The sequence below is a fragment of the Thermobia domestica genome, chromosome 10, assembly GCF_964235325.1.
Source record: "Thermobia domestica chromosome 10, izTheDome1.hap1.1, whole genome shotgun sequence".
Lineage (NCBI taxonomy): Eukaryota > Metazoa > Arthropoda > Insecta > Zygentoma > Lepismatidae > Thermobia > Thermobia domestica.
Window position 1 is genome coordinate 160,461,262 of NC_137463.1, and position 21,178 is coordinate 160,482,439.

Below are 21,178 nucleotides of genomic sequence, written 5' to 3' on the forward strand. Positions count from 1 at the left end.
AGAATGTGTTTACGGTACTGATATGTACCACTTCTCAGGCCCGTATTTATATATTGTGAGCCCCTGTGATCTAAATAATTCCCCTTCCCCCGAAAACGAACAATATTAGAGTTTAATTCACAGTTTTGGGGGTGGCTGAGATGAATAGTTACAGTTTTAATCAAATTCAACTTCAAGGTCATACTCCACTCCCCAGAGCAACATTTTAAAAGTGATCGAAAACGACAGATAATAGTATTGAATTCATAGTTTTCGAGATCGCTGAGTTTACCGGTATAAGTTTTCATGATGTTTAAGTTCGTCCTCACCCCTTGAGGTGCGGGTGGGAGAGGATGACTTTTTGAAAAATAATCAGATATGCTAGCTAATTAGTAACTACTGTAATTAGAGCGAATTAAACACATTAGCATATTTTCTCGTGCTTGCGCGGGACTCTGCGAGTTGCTAGTTTTAAATATTACTTTATTGTGAATCTTAAAAAATCAGAAATTTGCCGCCCCCTAAATTCTGCCGCCCTGTGCTCCAGCACAGAATAGCACTTACTTAAATGCAGGCCTGCCACTACTTCATCTACATCGCCTGATATATATATATATATATATATATATATATATATATATATATATATATATATATATATATATATATATATAATATACAACAGGTTCAGTCAGAAATCAGATTCATCTACCGTAATATGAGTCTCATCCCCCCCCCCCAGAATAAGCCACAAATCAGCCCGCCTCCCAATGTTGACACTGTTCCCTTGATCCTCTACTGCATTGTTTTTCAACTTACGCGTCCCCCCCCCCATGTTGAAGACAGATTTGCGCCGCTGGTTATCACGACTCTTTTATCTGCTTTCCATTTCCAGCTATTTAGAAATTCCGCATTTATTTTCGCGTTTCTAAATGGCTGCAAACGGAAAACTAATAGGTGCTCATGATAACGGTATTTCATGCAAAATATTTAATAATATTGTCTAGGGCTATCCCCATTTTGACTATCTTTTATCTATTTGAAGATGACACATAATTAATTACTATAAAATTAGCGGTATTTGAATTTCGCAATGATTAGGCTTCTGAAGCTATCTTTAATATTAAAGAATAGGCATTTTGCCTAACATCCGGTCTCTAATAATTACTATAAAATTACCGGTATTTTAATTTCGCAATGATTAGGCCTCTGAAGCCGTTATCATGTTCGTTAAATTTTGTTGTAGACAAAACGTCTTACAGTCTTGTATTAAATAAACGAGTCACATAAATTCAATATACTTACTTGTAGTAAAATTTCTAAAACTTAAACTTTAGTAAAATGGACAAATAGGAAAATCAACGTTTATGTTAAGGAAGACCAGAGATCTACTATGTGCTTCAAGCAAAGAAATAATGTGTAATCGTAATGTGGACAAACATCGTAATGTGGACAAACATCGTGTGCGTAGGTTTTCTCGGGGTTCTCCCGTTTCCTCCCACTTTCTTCATTCCACCATTTCATTCAATTCTCATAATCATCGTCTCCTTTAGCCTAACCGGCATAAACGTGGGACGTAAAATTTAAAGATTTCATTTCTTTTTTTTTTTTTTTTGTTATTGTTGGCTAAAAGAAGTCGCTTTACATTTGTAATCTTACATTATCAGCATTATTAACATACAACTACATTAGTCGCTTTACATTATTAACCCTTAAGTACTATGGACGAAAATAATCACGTAACTACTATGGAACGGTCTGTCAGACCACATTGTTGTTTCACATTTCCTGAGTAGTAGTTTCATTATATTTTTAAAAATGATATCCTATATATCTTAGTTGCTTATAGAAAAGTAAAACATAGTAATTTCACGATGTAAAAAAGCTTTATATTTTTAAAACAATGAGAAAGAGAACATAGTCAAAATTTGCAACAATGCTTTCATTGTTATTCTAAAATTGTAATTGTTGAAATATTCAATTTTTTTCTCCGTTTCTATGTAGTCAAAATGACACTAATTTAAAATACACTGTTCTTATAGATGCACTGAGAATAAAAAAATACAGTAAAAACGGAGAAAAAACATTGAATTTTAGCTTTTTTAAACTTACAGGAAGGTACTGTTATAGTTGTACTCTTACTTTTTTTGTAGTGTAAATGTAATGAATGAAACTTATTTTTAGCTCTTATATGATGGAGAAAGTAAAGAAAGTACGTTTTGACGGTAAAGAAAGTACCGCACTAACTTTTCTGACAGCATGCACTTTCTTCAGGTAGGCACTTATATATTCTTTTTCTGCACTGCAAGGAAATCGGTACCCCACACCGCTGAAACGAATGAGTATCTTTGCTTTGCGATTTCAACTCAATTGACAGAAGACTATGTATTCCTTTTGAACTCCTTATGCGCGATGGTGGGAAACTCACTTTCAAGCTCTTGATTGAAAAACGCAGCTCTTGTGGCAGATGTCCGATGAAAAATCTACGTTCTATGTGAGGCCTAACAAGTCCTTTTGCCAACGTTTTCATGAAATCACGTCTTGTCATCACTGCGGACTTAGCGTAGACTTGATGCAAGACATACGCATTGACACCACACGCAACATCCACCAGCATATAGAAAATTGTCAATGGCTATCGTCTTGTTCGACGACTTGATGTGTAATCTGTACATTTTTTTGTTTAGAGTATCCACTCCGCCTTTACTCATGTTATAAAATGTGATTATTTCAGGTTTCCCAGTCTCTGGGTCATTATTTGATGTGTGGTGCAAGACGTGCCACGCGGTAAGACACAAAACTGCTAATAATCAGTAGATAATGAAAGACAACTGATCAGCAAAATACTCACGTAACTACACGTCTCTGAGACCACTCGACCCCTCCAGCGCCGCGCACAGGGGATCAATTATAACACGAACTTCACAATATGTAACCATTTGCTAGACAGGAAGGTAGACGAAAAGATCCACTTGAAGTAGTGAGACTGTGGAAAATATAATGATATGAAAAGTCGCAGCGGTCTGTCTGAGAGACGGTCCATAGTACTTACGGGTTAACATACAACTCCAAACATTCTTCATTCTTGATTAATGGAAACCGATCTTTATCATCTAAAGTTCTCAGAATCAAAATGTTAACGTAGATGAAATATTAGATCTACCATAATTAGGTCTAAAGAATAATTGAAAATAGTTCTTGCATTTTAAAATTACAAATCCATTCTATGTGTACCAAAATATTAGTAAATATTTTTAGTAAACATAGTAAAAACCGTATAATTAATTGAATCCACCTTAGTGCTATCGTGTTACTGCATTTTTACGTAATGTTGGTAGTGTTACATGCACAAGAACATATAATTTATAGTGTATAAATTGTTACATTATGAGACCAAGACAAAATATTAAAAAATAGTAATAAAATATTTTCTTTCTTTTTTCAGGACATAACAGAAGATTTCTTTGTGTTTGACAAAGATTCCAAAGACGTAAATGTATATGATTTTGAGCTTATTGAGAAAAACGAGTATGTGCATATTTCTTCGGCGAGGAGATTTGCAACAGGAAAACCAATATTCGGAACTACAATATTTGCACGTAAGAGTCATAATTTTTATTTTATTCTGTTTAAGATATAACAGGTGCTCCATTGTTTATTTAATAGGTTTCCCAGAGAAAATACAGCGTAAGGTGAAAGTAGTACTCTTACAGGGAAGGGTCCGAATGGGGCACTCGAGTTGCCGAATGACATGTATCAGGTTTAAAAGAGGGTGTGAAACTATGTACACTCATGTCGAAAATGATTGTCGCATATCTATAACAATATTCTTGTAAGAATATAATTTGATAATGATTTTGCAGCGTACGAGGGCTGCTCTATATATTTCTGGCCTAATAATGAAAATACGAATATTTATCAACGAAAATGGTTTTATTGTTTTTCAAAATATTCTCCATCAAGATTTATACACTTTTGCATGCGCTCAAACCAATTTTCGAAGCACTTTTTCCACTCCGATTGAGACACCTCCAAAACATGGTTTTTGAATGCTTCAACAGCATTTTCTGGCGACGAAAATCGTTGACCACGCATTTTTTTCTTGATGTGTGGGAATAAAAAGAAGTCATTGGGTGCCAAGTCAGGGCTGTACGGCGGATGACCCATCACTTCGACGTTTTGGCCGGTCAAAAATGCGCTGGTTTGAGCCGATGTGTGAGAGCTCGCATTGTCATGGTGCACAATGATTCGTCTTCTCTTGTTCATTTTTCGAATTTCTCCGAAGACTTCAGGCAAACAAATGGTGGTGTACCACTCAGAATTGACCGTCCTACGTTGCTCAAGCGGAACAGTCGCCACATGACCAGTTATGCCGAAGAAACAGGCGACCATTTGCTTCGAAGTGCTTCTTCCACGAACAACTTTCGTTGGATTTGGCTCGTCTTGGAAGACCCACACGGTCGATTGCTGTTTTGTTTCGGGCTCATACGCATAGATCCATGATTCGTCACCTGTGACGATCTTATAAACGTCTTTTGAAGCACCGCGATCGTATTTTTTCAGCATTTCTTTACACCAATCCACACGAGCTTTCTTTTGAGCGATTGTCAAATTGTGCGGGATCCAACGGGAACAAACCTTTTTTACGGCCAGGTGTTCATGCAATATCGAATGTATGCAGGTGGAAGAAATGCCTAGGCATGCCTCTATCTCACGGTAAGTCACATGACGGTCTTGCATTATCAGTTCACGTACGGCATCGATGTTTTCTGGCACAACGGCTGTTTTTGGACGACCTTCACGGAATTCGTCTTTGAGCGAGCGTCGGCCACGATTGAATTCGTTGTACCAGTTTTTCACAGTGCTATAGGATGGTGCTTCGTCGCCATACAAAGATTTAAGTTCATCGATGCACTCTTGTCGTGATAATCCACGTCGAAAGTTGTGAAAAATGATCGCACGAAAATGTTCACGAGTTAATTCCATTTTTTTGCCAAGTTGATTTCTTCAAGTACCTGTAAAAGAAAAAAAAATTGTCGTAAGTCAAAAAGTTCTGAGTACATTTATGCTACAAAATGTCAAACTTTCCAATGGAAATGTCAGATTGCACCTGGCAACACTTAGTGTTGCCTAGGCCAGAAATATATATAGCAACCTACGTACTTTTAATACTGACATTATGTGTGCAATCGGGAAATGTATATTTGTGGTAAATTTCATTGGAAAAGAAATATAAATACGAAAATTAGAATGAGTAAAACAAAATATTGCCAAATAGACTAGAAAGTTTTATTTTCGTTTTACTGTTTTTACTTACTGTTCGTTTGACATGAAACTTGCCACATACATGTCTTTGCCGATTATACACATACTGACATTATAAGAAATACCGGGCAAGTTCGTTATCAAATTATATTCCTACAACAACATATTTATAGACATGCAACAATAATTTTGGACATGAGTACATATGTCATGAGTATATGGCATTTCGTACATATGCTAATTTATAGCGGCTGAGGGCAACATGGAGAAGAAATATGACCGACCGTAGGGCCCAGCAATAAAGAAAGCTAAGGAATCACTCTTTCCGCGCGTAAATTGCCATAGAAGTGGAGCTAAATATTTAGTAGTAGATACGTAAGATCTACTATACGTAATGAACATCATAGTCGCCATATTGAAAGTGTCCAACTTGAATTTGGATTCACGATATAAAAGATAAAGGAATCATGTGGCATATGAAATAGCACTGAAATTTTACCAGGAATACATTAGTGTTAACTACTCTGTAGCAACTATTTTGAGCTGAGAAGTAACATGCAAGAAGGACGCATATGAACTGTGATAGTCTCACTAGTATAACGCAAAAGCTAGAGCTTGCAGAACTTTGGTTTGTATACAGACCAAAGGAAAAGTGTGTTTACATGCAGAATAGTTGCGAGTAAGGGGAAGATGGTCATTGACGACAGAGAAAGAAGAGACCAAAAGTGAGTCCATGCCACCTACTGTATGTCCTGGTTGTAAACAGAAAATACGCGAGAAAGCTCATTAGCTAATATCTGCGTTATCAGTGAAGTGTCATGTAAGATAGAGTTTTTGGTAGGAAGGTTAATGTGCCCTTGATCGGTGAGCCACTGGTGAGGAAGTTCTGGAAAATGACAATGTATATTCTAATTCATCATTTGCAAAAGTTATTTGTTCTTGTGGCCATGAATATGAATCCCCAGGTAATTGTGTCATGATTAGTGCATGAGTTTGGGACGTGCGACAATAATCCCTGTGCATAAGATCAGAAATGTAGTTTCTAGTGAATATTGATACAATGGTAGGAGAATAACAAACGTTAGAGATAGATGATAGCGTGCAAAGGTGAGAACAGCTCTTCTGTTTTCACCACACTCTTATAGATACTCTTCACATCAACCCTTCATAAGTTGGTATTTACCTTTATCACTATACTTGCTTATGTGATGATGTATGTTATTTTCTTTTAGAAGAATCACGTCGTAATTGTACCTGTAATCCCTAGCCCTCTTTTGTGCCGGGTGTTTTAACGTGACAACAACAGTCCATCTTTAACACTGAGATATTACCAGCTCTTTGCATGTGCAAATGCTCTTTGTATTTTTCGTCTAGATGTGCATCATGTGCCAACATTATTCCGACAGATTATTCCGAAGTTTGTTCAAACATCCCCTCACGACTTTCTTGCATGTTACTTTTCAACTCACAATAAAGTTACTATACAATAGTTAATACCAATGAATTCCTGGTAAAATTTCAGTGTTATTCCATATGCCACATGACCCACTTTCTCTTTTACATTGTGAATCCAAATTCAAGATGGATACTCAATATGGCAGCCATGATGTTCATTACATATAGCATATCTTATCATGCATCTACTACTAAACATTTGACTTTAATTTCTGTGGCCATTCAAGTGGGGAACGAGAGATTCCTTAGCTTTTTGAGTTGCTGAGCACTACGGTCGGCCATATTTCTTCCGGCTCTCCTGCTTTTCCATGTTGCCCTCAGCCGCTATAAATTTGCATATGTACATAGTTTCACACTCTCTTTCATACCTGATACATGTCGTTCGGCAACTCTAGTGCCCCATTCGGACCTTTTCCTGGTTAGATAATATTTACCTAACACCTAACGGTGTATTCAATGGGTCTGTGTGAACGTTGCGTTGCTTCTGCAAAGTTGGATATACCTTCATGTACTTTGCGACATTTACTACTTCTTCATGTACTAGTACACAACCACGGTGTTATGGTTGGAAATGAAAGGGCTTTCTTAGTTGTACCATCACAGGAAGGTGTCCACTGGGATTAAGTTGGGGCGTCGTAAAGCCTATGATAATGTAGGAAACCTACGACCAATCTATATTCTATTGAAGAGTCGTTTAGAAATTCAGTGTTTCTGCAGTTAATGTAGATATTAGCAATTTCCAACTAAGCATTTTCGGATAGTTGCATTTCAAACCTTATGGTTCAATCACGTAATTTACAGAAATATCTGCCCGCAATATTACATATGATAGGAGATATTTGCAACTCAGTTCTAAATATATTCTACTTTAGCAAAATAATGATATTCTGAAAGCAAGCGTAACTAAATTACGAAGGATGTTCAAGTAGTAACCGCGGTTTCTTCTTTTTCTGTTACATAGAGAAGAAAACAAGCGAATCAATTATTGTTCTTTTCAAGGTACTTCCCATGTAGGGCTACAATGACTAAATTTTACATGATTGTAGCTTCCCGGGACTAACCGACAAGAAAATTGCCAAAAATGAATATTTTTATTTTTTAAAGGGGTCTAAAGGAGAATGAAGATTTCCCCATGTTATTTAAATGAGTCTTTTTTCGGACCAATAATCTCACGTTTTAAGTACTTGGAATTAGAATAAAAACTTGAAATTCGGTATGCTCATACGTTCTTGTTAGCATTACCAAAGTAAATCAGTAAAAATAAAAATTTCCAACTTGAGAGTGGTTTTATGGGGAACTGAAAAATCCTTCCCATGTTATTTATATAGCACACCTTTTAAGCCCCAAAATTATTGGACACTTCCTGTAGAGCTACAATGATTAAATTTGACATGATTGTACCTTTCCAGAACTAACCGACAGAAAAATTGCCAAAAGTGAATATTTTTAATTTTTAGAGGGTCTAAAGGGGAGATGAAGAAATTCCCCATGTTATTTAAATGATCCTTCTTTTGGACCTATAGTCTTATATTTAGGTACTTGGAATTGGAATACAAACGTGAAGTTTGGTATCATTGTATGTTTTTGTTATCGTGACCTAAGGAAATCAATAAAAATAAAAATTTCCAACTTGAAAGTGGTTTTGTGGGGAACTAAAACATTTTTCCCTTGTTATTAATGTAGGACGTCTTCTACACAACAAAATGTTTAGGAACTTCCATCAGGATTAAAATGATGAAATTTGACATGATTGTAGCCTTCCGAGCTAACCTACAGGCAAGTTTCCAAAAGTGAATATTATCAATTTTTAAGGGGTCTATAGGATATAGAAATCCTCACGTTATTTAAATAGGCGTTTTCTTGGGATACAAAATATTATATTTTAGATAGTTGAAATATGAAAAGAAACTTGAAATTCCATATAATTGTGGATTTAAGAGGTGCGAGGCCGTAGGCGGAGCAAAGGCGGGGGTGTGGGGGACGAAGCCCCCAGCTGGGCAATTTCAAGAAATATGAAATTCATTGTTGATGCAAAGGTTGATACGTAAGAGATGCGAGGCCGTAGACCGAGCAAACGCGAGGATTTGGGGACGGAGCCCCCAGTTAGTCAAAGGCTAATTATATAAATAGAGCGGCTGTTCTGTATATAACTTCGGGTTCATTGAAGAAATTTGAATCGAAACAATAATTAAGCAGAATCTAATAAACGTGCTATTGTTAATTATGACAATCATATTTATACTGCAGAAAACATAAGAAGCGAATAACTTAAGCACGACATTCATATGTAGAGTTACCATTCGTCCTGGAAAATCCGGGACCATCACGAAATCGAGATCTGCGTCCCGGCGCCCCGAAAATGTTAAATGTCCCGGATTCTAGCGAAGAAGAAAGAAAGGGAATATTATAGTTTCCTTTTTCCACATAATGAGGTATATAATTATTCTCTTCAACTTCTGAGTGTGGCAATTCAAAAATTGAAAAAAAAAGCTTGAATACATAAAACATGGATTTAATTAAGTTCACTATTAATTATTTTGACGTTGAACGAAGCATAACATTACATACGAGTTATTGAGTTGTTAGTTTGTTGACAATAGCAGAAATAAAGTAAAACTTGAAAGAAAGAGGTTCTTTCAAGATAACAAACGCTGCCAGAAAATATTGTCAATGAATTAACCGTTCTAAAAGAATACAAGACGAACACACAAAATGTGTTGAAGGAAAGATCATAACTTAAATGAGCCAAAACAAACTCTGAAAGCCACGAAACATAACAGACCCTAAGAATTTAAAAAAATGCTTACCAGGTGGAGGGGGTAAATCATCTGCTTACGTTTACTTAACTAAGGAGGAGAAGGTCTACTGAAATGACTAAAAATGTGATCACGTAACACTTGAACAACTCTATCTAATGCTAAAAAAAATTGGTGTATAACATTTCTTTTTAAGTATTCAAAGATTCTCGTAATTTAGTAACGTCCCTGATTTTCATATTTGAAATATGGCTACCCTACTCATATAATCACTTTGATTTTGTACTAAATTTTAGGGGAGAAAAAACATTAACCTATCTTTAAAAAGCTTTATCCCACGACGATGTGAAGTGAATCTATTCATTTTTTATATTTTATTCTTGTTAACACAACTAATTAGGTGTTCCAAATAAATTAATATTGTATATTTTATATTGTTATATTCTACACGTGGTCAATATTTCTAAATAACACCACCTGTTTCTTATTGGTAAACAAAACCGCGCGTTCTCTTACTACAACTACTACGAGCAAGCAGATGACAAGTACCGTCATCATTGCCAGGACACGTCACAAAAGGTGAACACTAGCACCGTCATTGTTCATGAATAGGGTATAAAATAGGCTGGAAAACCTTTATCAGAATCGGTTTAGGCTGGTCAACCATTCTCTTAGCTTGCCTGAAGCTCTGAGATCTTCTACTCACTTACCTAACCTGGAGCTCTGTTGGTTGTCTGGAGCACTGAGAATTCTTAACTCTAACTACTTAGGGTAAAGACATACCGAAGATACCTCGCGATCGAGGTCGAAGGGGTAAATATCCTTTCCTTGGCTGTTTGAGCCTTGCTACAACTATTTTACCCAGAAAAACTGCATACAGAACATTCTATAGGTCTTCGGACTATAATTATAGCTTTTTTTCTATGTTAAATTTATATACAACAAGACTTTTATAATAAAAGGTTATGGGATAAAATCGAAAATCCCGTGTGTTAAATTGCTCTACCTACTACAGTATAAATATAAGTTTACAGCATTGATTGGCAACATTTTACAAGTATATATAAAGATTGTTACAGGATATTTCCTTTACTCTGATGTGAACACTAGTATACCAAGATTTCTACTTCTTCTTTCTAGATTTCTACTTTCTAGATAGATAGATAGATAGATAGATAAATAGATAGATGGTGATAAGAAAAATGGAAACACCTGAACGAAATTGCAACTTACCAAATTAATATGGTGTCAGGACAGCCTTGATGCGACGTGGGATGGAGGCATAGAGGTCGTGAATGATAGCAAGTGGAATTTTACACCATTCCTCGTGCAGGGCATCGGCCAATTCTGTGAGAGAGGATGGAGGTGGAAATCGTCACCGGAGTCGTGTTCCCAAGACGAAACACAGATGTTCAATTATGTTGAGATCTGGGGATTGGGCGGGCCAGGGGAGGTGTTTAACTTCATCCCGATGTTCCTCAAACCACGCTGCAACAACGCCAGCTGTGTAAATGGGTGCATTATTATCCTGGAAGATGGCGTTATTGTCCGGGAACAACATCCGGACCATAGTATGCAAGTGGTCTCCTAAAATTGCGACATAATCGTTGACAGTGATTCGTCCGCTAAGTGTTACCACAGGACCCAATGAAAACCATGATATGGCGGCCCACAGCATCACCGAGCCGCCGCCATGTTTCACAGTTGGGCGGAGACACTGCAGATCATAAGCTTCTGGGCGTTCTCCACACATAAACACGGCCCATGGTTGGGAATAGGGTGAAGGATGATTCATTCGACCATATTACACGTTACCAGTCCTCAACGGTCCAAGTTGCATGGTCGCGGCACCATTTGCGGCGTGCGAAAGCGTTGTGGTCCCTGATGAGCAGTTTGGCCCGTGCAACACGACCCCGTAAGTTCATGTCATGTAATTCGCGGCGAACTGTGATTGTCGAAACAGGATGAGGAGGTGCTGATTGAGTTCCTCCGTTATTTGCTCCGCAGTGGCACGACGGTTATACCCGGCGTGACCTGTCATTCATGATTTTCATCCGCCCACTGTTCCGCTTCCCCGATGTGGTTTTCCCGTCTGTTGTGTAGGCCGTCATCACCTTCGACACTGTCCCACGCGACGCACCTAACACAGTAGCCACTGCCGTCACACTCACTCCACATAATCGCGCACCAACAATTTGCCCTTTTTGAAAATCTGAGAGGTCTCTCATTTTACACTACCTCCGTCTGCTGCAGCCACTGGACACTGCTGTTCCACTGCGCCTGACGTAGTATGGACACCGGCCTAACACACCACCACCAGCGGTCCGGCGCTGCGGGCGCCACGACACCACTGCCAACCCATACATCTGACGTGTTGCCTACTACAGGTGTTTCCATTTTTCTGATCACCATCTGTATCTATCTATTTATCTATCTATCTATCTATCTATCTATCTATCTATATATATATATATATATATATATATATATATATATATATATATATATATATATATATATATATATATATATATATATATACAGTTTGTTCATCACTATGGTAGATTTGTTATACATTGCTAAACTTCAATATAAGCACCACTTTTATCCACCAAGTTTCGTAAACTTAGATGCGGATGTTTGCAGCAGATGTCTGTAAATATTCCAGCGGAGAGTTTGCAAGACCTTGGCGAATTAGCTCCTTCTATTCACTAAGATTCTTTGATTTTCTGCGATTAACTTCTTCCTTCACTCATCTCCAGAAGAAGAAGTTGAAGGGCATTAGGTCAGGACTCATTGCTGGCAGTTTAAGAGGACCACGAGGTCCCATTCAGTATTTTGGAAAATATATATCGAGCCACGCACAGAAGGATATGCGAAATGAGGCAAGGCCTCATCTTCCCTAAAGATCAGTTACTTCTAATTGTCCCACGTGGATACAGTACCTCAAAGATAATCTTCAAACATAACAAGGTACGATTCTGCATTCATTGTGTTCCGAATGATGTGTATATATCTCAACTTTTGTAGATGTCGTGTTGCACCACACTAGACATTTGGGCGATGTTGGGCATTTTCAACAACCACCGATGGGTCCTCCCAACATGAAACATGGTTTCATCTGACTACAGGATATTATTAAAAAGATTGGACTACTCTTCATTCCAAGCAAGAATTATCTCATCACACTCCAATCGATGATCAGAGACTTCAGGCAATTATGTAGTTTTCCTGTATGGATTTAACTCTTCTTTCAGAACACTTCAAATTGTGTGCCAAGTTAAAAGAATTGTGTGCCTATTTTCGCGAGATGCCTGTCTTTGTCATTTCTAAGAATCTCGAGTTAGCAGTTTCTGAACTACTTGCACCTTTTCTCCGTCCTGAATGTTAATAAGTAATCACGTCTCCTAATAAATATGCCACAGAATCTGTATCCATTAGCTTCGAATGGCAATTACTTATAGTCTTTGCAATTAGCGAGGGACGAGGTCTTTTCACACTTCGACCATCTGTGTACTTGTACAGCGAGAGACACTTCTGGATGGTACAGCCATATGGAGATTTACGGCAAGAGTGCTCCACCAGTTGAGTCCAAGTATTTGCCGGGAAGTATTGCAACCGAATTAACTTAAAAAGAAGGCGGGTGGCATAATCGCCAGGCACTGAAAATTCCCGTACACTTGGGTGAAATTCCCACTACCGTCTACAGCATCATTTCTCCAAAATGAGATGAATCTTAGACGTTTAGTTCTTATGCCAAACATACTACTTGATATTAGTCCTATTCGCGAAGATAAAGTGCAACAACAAATGAAAGCCTAATCCTGTTGCTGTTGGAATGAACTCTCCTTAAGTCGTTTGATCTGAAATGACTTTGCAGAACCTGAATAAATATTCTGTCTCTTCAGGGGGGGGGTAGGAAGAGCGAATGCTCCCCTCCTACAGTATGAAAACATACTTTTAATCAAATGCTTAGCGAGAGTGAGCCCATTGGTATAGCACTTTCATGATTTGAAATCTTGGGCCCAAGCCATCTTTTGTCACAACTGACAACATAGGAGAACGGGAGATGCAAATATGATGAAGGAGAAATACACTCACATGTGCAAATTCAGAATTGGAGACAAAATGATCGGATAGCATCCATATTTTGTCGAAAATTTGATTTTGTAAGTAGACATGTAAAAGCTCACCCGAACTTGAGAGCATCCCATTACCAGTTGTTGAATTCAAGTGGAGAACTCAGTTGAGAGCATCAGATGATTAGGGAGGGAGAGAAACATCTTAAGATATGGGGAACGAACAATGGAAAAAAATACCAACTTGCCTCGACCGGACTCGAACCCTAAACCCCATGATTACGAAGCCACGCCTTTGCTCACTCATCCACGGAGCCACACAGAGTGCAACGGTCATACGTCAGGAAAAGCGTTCGTTACGACCAGTGATTTATTTGTAGGGGGAAGCTAGGGAAATTCCCCGTCTCTAGTTTTTCTTTCCTTGGCACTAACTTAATTACTGTTGTCCCAGCCTGAGAAGAATATTTTCCACCACTCTAGAAAATTTCCTAACAATTTGCATACATTTTAAGCAACACAAAACATTTATTCATCGCTGTTCTGCATAATTATACTTACACAACGGAATTATTTCCAATTCTATGAATTCCCGTACCAAGTAAACAGAAGTACTGAGTATGAAATTCTATATCTCGCGAATAGTTTTGCAGAAAATACCTAAGCTAAATTTTCTATTGGGAACAGGGAGAAGCACACGAGCGGGGCTTAGGAAGCAGATTGCGCCCATAAGATTTGTTTTGGTCAGTAAGGGACATAAATTTACATTCAAATGGTAAAATCACACGTTTAATTATGCTATAATTTTACTTTTAAGAACTCCAAATGCGTAGAACGAAGGCATTCTTTTTTGCTTGGAAGAATAAAATTATGGCTGAAGGTGAAAGTGATTATGATCATGATCACTGATCATCAGACTGATTATGATCAGGAACAATGGATGCTACCAAGCAGTGGCGTAGCCAGGAGGTCTGGAACGCCCGACATTTGTAGAAGTTGTTAATATAAGCCCTAAGATTGCGGTTTTATTTAAACTTTTTCCCGGGGTGAATCCCTGGACACATCCCAAATGAACATTTAGCCAGCGGTCATCCTGAATTCAAATCCTGGCTACGCCCCTGCTACCAAGTTATATATTCTCTGACACATAAGAAAATGCATGTTTTCCGTGGGATACTATCTTTTTCCCATTACTACTAGAATGAAATCGCTACACATTCCTTGCTACCGTATCGCGATTTAATTAAATGTTTTAAAAGTTTTTAATTCTCAATCCCTAACCAAATTGATAACTGCATGATCTATCTCTTTGCAGTTCTCTTAAAACACTATAGAAATATCGTAAAACTTAATAAAAGGAAAAAAGTTCTTTCACAGCGTGAAGCTTACGATTATTCCCATATACTTATAGCGTAGATGTTTCGTGTACCTTATTCCGTAGCTCATTGGATCCGAGCAGAATTCCCATTCTCGAGACCCGGATTCGAATCTTCGCCTCGTTATTTTTTATTTTTATTTTATTATTGATCAGATAGGAGTCCGGTAGAAAGAAACATATGTTACAGTTCAAGGTGTGATTCGATATTCTGCAAGTATTTATTTATTTTTTACTTGTCAAGCGAAAAATGAAGTAGAATTTTATATGCATAAATCTTCTAGATTTGATTGTTAATAAGAGCGATGAATAAGATTACAGCTCAAAATAAATTGAATTCTCTTCAATTGTAGTCCATAATTAGCTATGGTCAAGGAAATGGATTTAAGCTGTTTTGTGTGTGATCAGCACATTGACTTCGATCATCACTATTTCTGGAACCGGAACTAAATATCACTAATTTTGTTTTTTTCGTTTATATATAAAATTCTCATCCTTTAGTCTTTAACAAAACAGAGATTATTGTTCAAACTGTCACTATGGGATTACATTTCATTATATAAAGAAATGGAATTAACTATATATATATATATATACTTAAAAATATCGAAAATAATATGACAGATATTATGAACAATTTTATAATAGAACTAAGCAATGTTTTATAATACACTAAACTGAATGAAATACAGGGTATTTGAAGTTAGCGATAATATTGCCAGTAGATTCTGAAATACAAGTTTCTTGAACAGATAGGGACACTTCACTTTGAAATATACACCTTCAATTTGATCTCGATAGAATCTGAAATATGGTAAGAACTTTAAACCTTGAATAACGCAACACAAGTTTGAATCCAATGGTTGTAATTGTGTCGTTACAAACTCACTCTTTTTATATAAATCAACCAATCTAAAGCCGGATCTTTGTTCAAAAAGTATTTTCTCCTTTGCGTATATTTCAGGGAGAACATTTAACGTCAACTTTTTATTAGCAAATGTAGCAACTGATCAAATTGAATAATGCTAAAAATAGCCTACTTCGCTTGCTAGAACTTATCTTTGGTAGAAGTTCATACATCAAATCTTTTTTTTTTTTTTTTTTTTTGTTTCTTGGTTTTTCTTTTTTTGGTTTCTTAGGTTTCTGAATACTTCGGAAGATTTTAACAGAATCCTTGTAATTATACATTTATGTTTGCTCTGTTTGATATGAAAAAAAAATATTCCTTATGAAGAAAATGGTCTGCAGAGCTCTTTGTAGAATGTCTGTTATTAGTTGTAGTAGTTGCTTTAACTTTAGCCTCCCATTCAGCAGCGAGGCTATATGAGACATGGACTTACAGCTTAACGTGGGATCCGAAACCATAGGCTTCTACTGAGAATCGAGCTCCGTTTTTATAAAAAAAATCTAACCACAGTCAGTTCCTACCCGTTGGGGTTAGAACATACCCTATTATTATACTGGTATTTGGAAGCAGTGATAATTGGTTACGGATTTCGTGACCTGGAAGCAATCACACTCGTGTCCCGGAATGACCGGAACAGACCTGGTGACGACGACACGTCATCATACGCACGATGAATTTGTATGATACTGTCAAATATTAAAGTTAATACATCATTTTTATATCAATAAATAACTTAAATAAAAAGACAGTAACAATACTATTAACGTATATCTACATAGTATATAAATTAAAAATATGTTGTCTATCATAGCGAAAAATGGCTGAACCGTTTGAAATGAATTTTATTGACATAGTTAACCTCTAGCTTGGACAGGTTGTTGAGATCTTGCTCGGGAGAGTACTCCCAGTAGTAGTAACTAAATACACGATTCTGATTGGTTGGCGTTATCCGTATCTTGCTACGTAGCCTGTATCTATGTATATTACAGAAACCATACGCTTGTTGCTATCGGTCCTCGTGGCCGTGTGCGCTAGCGTTGTAGGCTGGTAACAAGAATTGCTTTTGGCGTGAGTTCAAATCCGGCCGAAGGAAATTTTTCTATTTTTTTAAATCGTTCATAACACTTTTTTTCAATAAAATATGATGAAAAAAGTACTCAAAAAGGAGATTTGCTTACTTTTGGGGAGATTAGTAATGGTAGTAGTAGCACAGAAGCGAAGATATATACATAACTTTCCATGAAATGATGAAAATAAAAAAATGACTTCCAACTCTATTCAGAAGGTAGGTATATTAGCACGTGTCGAACCGAGTTGTTTGCTACGCGACGTTATGCCTTCAGGCAAACTTCTGGCTATCGACTAGGTAAGTCTTAAGGGCCACCATGCAGAAAGAAAGAAAGAAAAAGGTATGCTTATTTCATGGGGAGAACAAAATATAATAGTCTATCTGCTCCTTGACATTAAGTGTTTGAAACCAATGCTGTTATGAATATCCATTTTTCTAATTTCCTTAGGAGACTAAAGATAAACGTTAATTCTCCTATATATGAAAGAAAAATATAGTATCTCATATATCACACAGATAACGAAATAAAATAGCATATTTATCTACGCCTTGGCGTTAAGTGCTTTAAAATTGTTCAGAATAGTTTTCCTTATTCCCATAATAAAAAGAAAAAATGAGAATTGTTAATTCCCATAGAAGAAGAAAGAAAAATATAATTATATTTATTAAACAAAAAGAATAAAATAAAATATATTTAAAATATATTAAAATAAAATATGACTAAACTAAGTAAAACGTTTACTCCGAATAGTCTCTGCAAGTAATTTGTAGAAAATTGTCAGAAATAATGAACATAAACTATATTAGTTGTCAATTAATAGTGTAGCAAGTGATAGTTCTAAACTCAATAGAATATTCACTCTGCTTCATTTAAATAATAGACATTTTACAAAAATGGTGTTTTGGCTGTATCGTAAATATTTTAGTAAATAAATAAATAAAATACATATGTATAATTTAATCATCGCAACTGGATAGCTGATTCTGTGGGTGAAGATAATGAATATTACTACAAACTGTTACAAAGGTGGGGGCCGCAGTGTCCCAGTGGAAGCCGGTGGGTGTAGCTAAGTAGCCTGTAGTGTTGTCAACGGCTCGGCTCACGACTCAGTCACCTCAACATACCGAGCCGGTTCGAGATCCATAAAAGTGATTAGATGCTAATACAATATGAAGTATATGTTCTATAAGCCTTTCCCACAATTCTACTGCTTGGTTCTGAAATCAGTCAATACTGAGGAAGTTAATTATTCGTCCCTGATTGAAAACTGTTCCGCGAAGACATCTTTAAACAAATCCCATTTTTATGGAACATAGTGAAATTGATCAAAGACAAGCGCTACAATTCGACTCAACTGACATTTGTGTGTATGTGCGGCCGTTTGCCTGTTCCACAACTATCTTTTATTGTTTTGGTTTCATTTTAATGAAATCGGCTTATTGTGTCAACTAATAATAATATTGTTTGGGATTTAACTCTATCAAGAATAAGGGGTGAAAGCTAAAACACTCACTCTTTGCACATACACATATAAAACAATTTTGTGTTATAGGCAAAACAACTTGAAGATCATTTGATTAAACAAAACATAGGCTATTTTTACTTTAGGCCATCCGCATCATTCGAATTGGTTGCGGGTGAAATTGGCAATGGATAAGCGTGTAAAAGGGACCAAGTTCCTCTGAACTTCGAAACTTGGTTATTTAAATATTATAATAAAATTTGTTTAAAAATAACTTCCACCATATTGAGTCAATTTGATTCAATATTGCGTATATTTTCTTTGGGGCTTCTCGATCATCCCTATTAAACGAAGTCAATTGGGGTCAAGAGAAAAATGAAATTAAGTTTTTCAGTTTTACGTCCAAAATTATGCCCTGTAGACTAAGTGGGACGATGACTGAGGGATGTGAATTATGATGGTAGACTTGGTGGAATGATAATGTAGGAGGAGACGGAACTACGCCGGCTATCAAGAATTAGAGGTTGAATTAGTTTACCCTGCCGTTTAAAAAAGATCCAGTATAACATCTGTAAAAAGTATTTAATTTTTAAAGAATATGGTGCGAGTGTAATTTGGAGTTTATGAACATGCCACACTTTTAGGGGTAAAATCAGTCAAGAATGACCAATCGCCCCCTCCCAATTATGTTCCTTTACAAAATTCCAAATATTTTGTAGGTCCCCAATTAACTCCGCTGTTTGGAATTATAATTGACCAATAATAAAGGAGTAAACTTTATTCCTCTTGTCATGTAAGAAGAAATATTTCGTGCAAATTAGAGTTTTGTGAAACATAATGTGTTTTGTTTGAAATTAGAGGCATAAAGTTATTGTTTTTAGTTGAAGTTGGACGAATAAAAGATGAATTAATTTCATTTCGTGAAACTGTTAACAACATTTTTTCTCCAAAGTTCCCAATTTTCATGAAATAGTAGGTATTTTTTCTTTCAGGCTGTGGTTAGGTCTATTGGTTATGCTGTTATGCATGAGAGTTGGGGAAATTAAGCCAATTTCAAGATTACATTTTACGATAACTTCTGTGCTTTTGTTAAACCTGATTTCATGAAGCAACTTTTTTTTTTGAAAGTGTAAAAACTACTATTGTTGGTAGGGACTGAAACTGATGAAGAGAAAGATAATGCAAATATAAAAGTTGAAAATAAATCCGCTCGCTTCTTTAACACACAGAACAAGTAGTAGTGATAAAACGTTATTTTGTAAAGAAGAAATAAAATATGTAATTCTAGCCCCAAATGTCTTTTGGGCATTAATTAGGAAAAAATTAAATTAAAACTAATTTTTCTAAAAACGAAATAAAATATTTAACTTTAGCTCCAAAGGTCTCTTGAACATTAATTGGGATAAAAACAAAATCAAAGTTGAATTTGATGAAGAAAACGTAAGACATTTAATCCAGCTTGAAATGTCTTTTAGGTTAATTGAGAACAAAAATGAAATGTATAAGTTCTTTACCATTGAACAAAAGAAGAAAAGATCAATAAAAGGCAAATATTTGGAAATGAAAGAATTCAAGTATTTTGTCTAGTCACCTTCTGCTTCTATAACGTCACCCAAACGATTAGGTATACTAGCTACAAGATTCGAGAATATAGTTGGATGTTGTTGGATATTATTCCAGAGTTCTATTCATGTGCCTCAAGAATGCCTTTGTTACGGTCTTGTCGACGTTCTTCCCATTCTTGAACCATTAACGCCCAAAGATGTTCTATAGGGTTAAGATTTGGCGATCGAGAAGGCCATTCTATACATATTAGCTCTGGATGATCTTCCAACCATGCTTGAGTTTGCCTCGAGGTATGAACACCGCTGTTGTCTTCCATAAACACGAATTCCTCTTGTTCTGGAAATTTTTCGTGTAGAGACGGAAGCAGTGTATCCTCCAGTACTTGGATATAAGTCGCACTAGTCATTCGTCCAGGAACAGGAATAATCTCGCGTGGACCTTCAGCTGCCATATAGCCCCAAAAATGAGCTGAAACTCGTCTTGAATGTTCGGTGCGAATGACATGTTGTGGAAGTATCGTGTCCCGCGTGGCCTGTATAATATCATTCTCGGTTGCAGATCAGAGAGGAACACCTTCTCATCAGACCAGATGACGAGATCCCAATAGGCTTGTGGAAGACTCACGTTCTTCTTAGCCCATTCTGAACGCCTTTCCTTGTGGTAATCTGTCAAAATAGTTCTCATAGCTGGTTGTGCGTGATGGAGTCCAGCCGCAGTAAACCGTTGCCTTACTGTCTTATGTGAACATCCTAGTTCAACAGCTTTGTCTCTCAACACAGACACTACTTTAGTTCTAGGCACTTTTGCTGACACTAGAATCACAAACGAAATACTCCACAGGATGTATGAATGTGAAGGCGTGTAATAAGGATCAGAGTAATATTATGGGTTGATTTATTTATTGATGCATGTTCATTGTGGGTATTATTAATTTTATTTTTGTAAAGAAGCAAGTTACTACCCGCAAATATAAATATAACTCTAACTAAACTCTTTTTCTATTTTTGAGAAAATAATATGACGAGTGTGGATCTTTTTATTTGTTTTTGGGTGTGAGACTGTTGACCAGGGTGAAAAAAAATCATGATCTTTTTTTAAAAAAATATCACTTTTGTTGATTTTTTAATTTATATCAAAACTTTCTCCTTGTATAATACAAGTCGCGAACTGCAGAAAAGACATTAGAAATTAGTATTAAATGTTAATTATGTCATTTAGGTGGAAGTATTGGGATTTAATATTGAATTAATCCCCAATCGTTTACCTA

General features: G+C 36.5%; 1 protein-coding gene across 1 annotated transcript in view; it reads left to right on the forward strand.

Moving 5' to 3' along the window:
- The window catches only part of Ret (protein kinase receptor Ret oncogene), a 707,216-nt gene that overhangs the window by 425,616 nt on the left and 260,422 nt on the right, over positions 1–21,178 (forward strand). The window contains exon 6 of the mRNA XM_081728674.1: positions 3,425–3,578. Coding sequence (XP_081584800.1) covers positions 3,425–3,578 — 154 coding nt within the window. The remainder of the gene's footprint in view (positions 1–3,424; positions 3,579–21,178) is intronic.